The 270-nt window shown below is 59.6% G+C and overlaps 1 protein-coding gene across 1 annotated transcript in view; it reads left to right on the forward strand.

The window, feature by feature from the left end:
- Nucleotides 1–270, forward strand: part of BTK (Bruton agammaglobulinemia tyrosine kinase) — a 10,497-nt gene that overhangs the window by 2,697 nt on the left and 7,530 nt on the right. Inside the window, exon 4 of the mRNA XM_009573055.1 lies at nt 52–120. Coding sequence (XP_009571350.1) covers nt 52–120 — 69 coding nt within the window. The remainder of the gene's footprint in view (nt 1–51; nt 121–270) is intronic.

The raw sequence follows: 270 nt of genomic DNA on the forward strand, positions 1-270 counted from the left end.
CACGCGCCATGCAGCAGGAGCCCAGCATCCGTCTCTGCCTCTCTCTTCCAGAAGAAAGGAGAGGATTACAACAACATGGAGCAGATCTCAATCATCGAACGGTTCCCCTACCCCTTCCAGGTGAGTCCTCACTGCACCCCCTTTGCCGGTCCACTCTGCCTGGCTGCAGGGTGGTGGGGGGAGGACCCCAGAGGGACCTTGAGCCAAACACGACATTGCTGCCTCAGTGCTAGGTGTCACTCAGCCATTTGGGGACGCCCTGCTGCTGTC

This window comes from Fulmarus glacialis, unplaced genomic scaffold, assembly GCF_000690835.1.
Source record: "Fulmarus glacialis isolate BGI_N327 unplaced genomic scaffold, ASM69083v1 scaffold26932, whole genome shotgun sequence".
Taxonomy (NCBI): Eukaryota; Metazoa; Chordata; class Aves; order Procellariiformes; family Procellariidae; genus Fulmarus; species Fulmarus glacialis.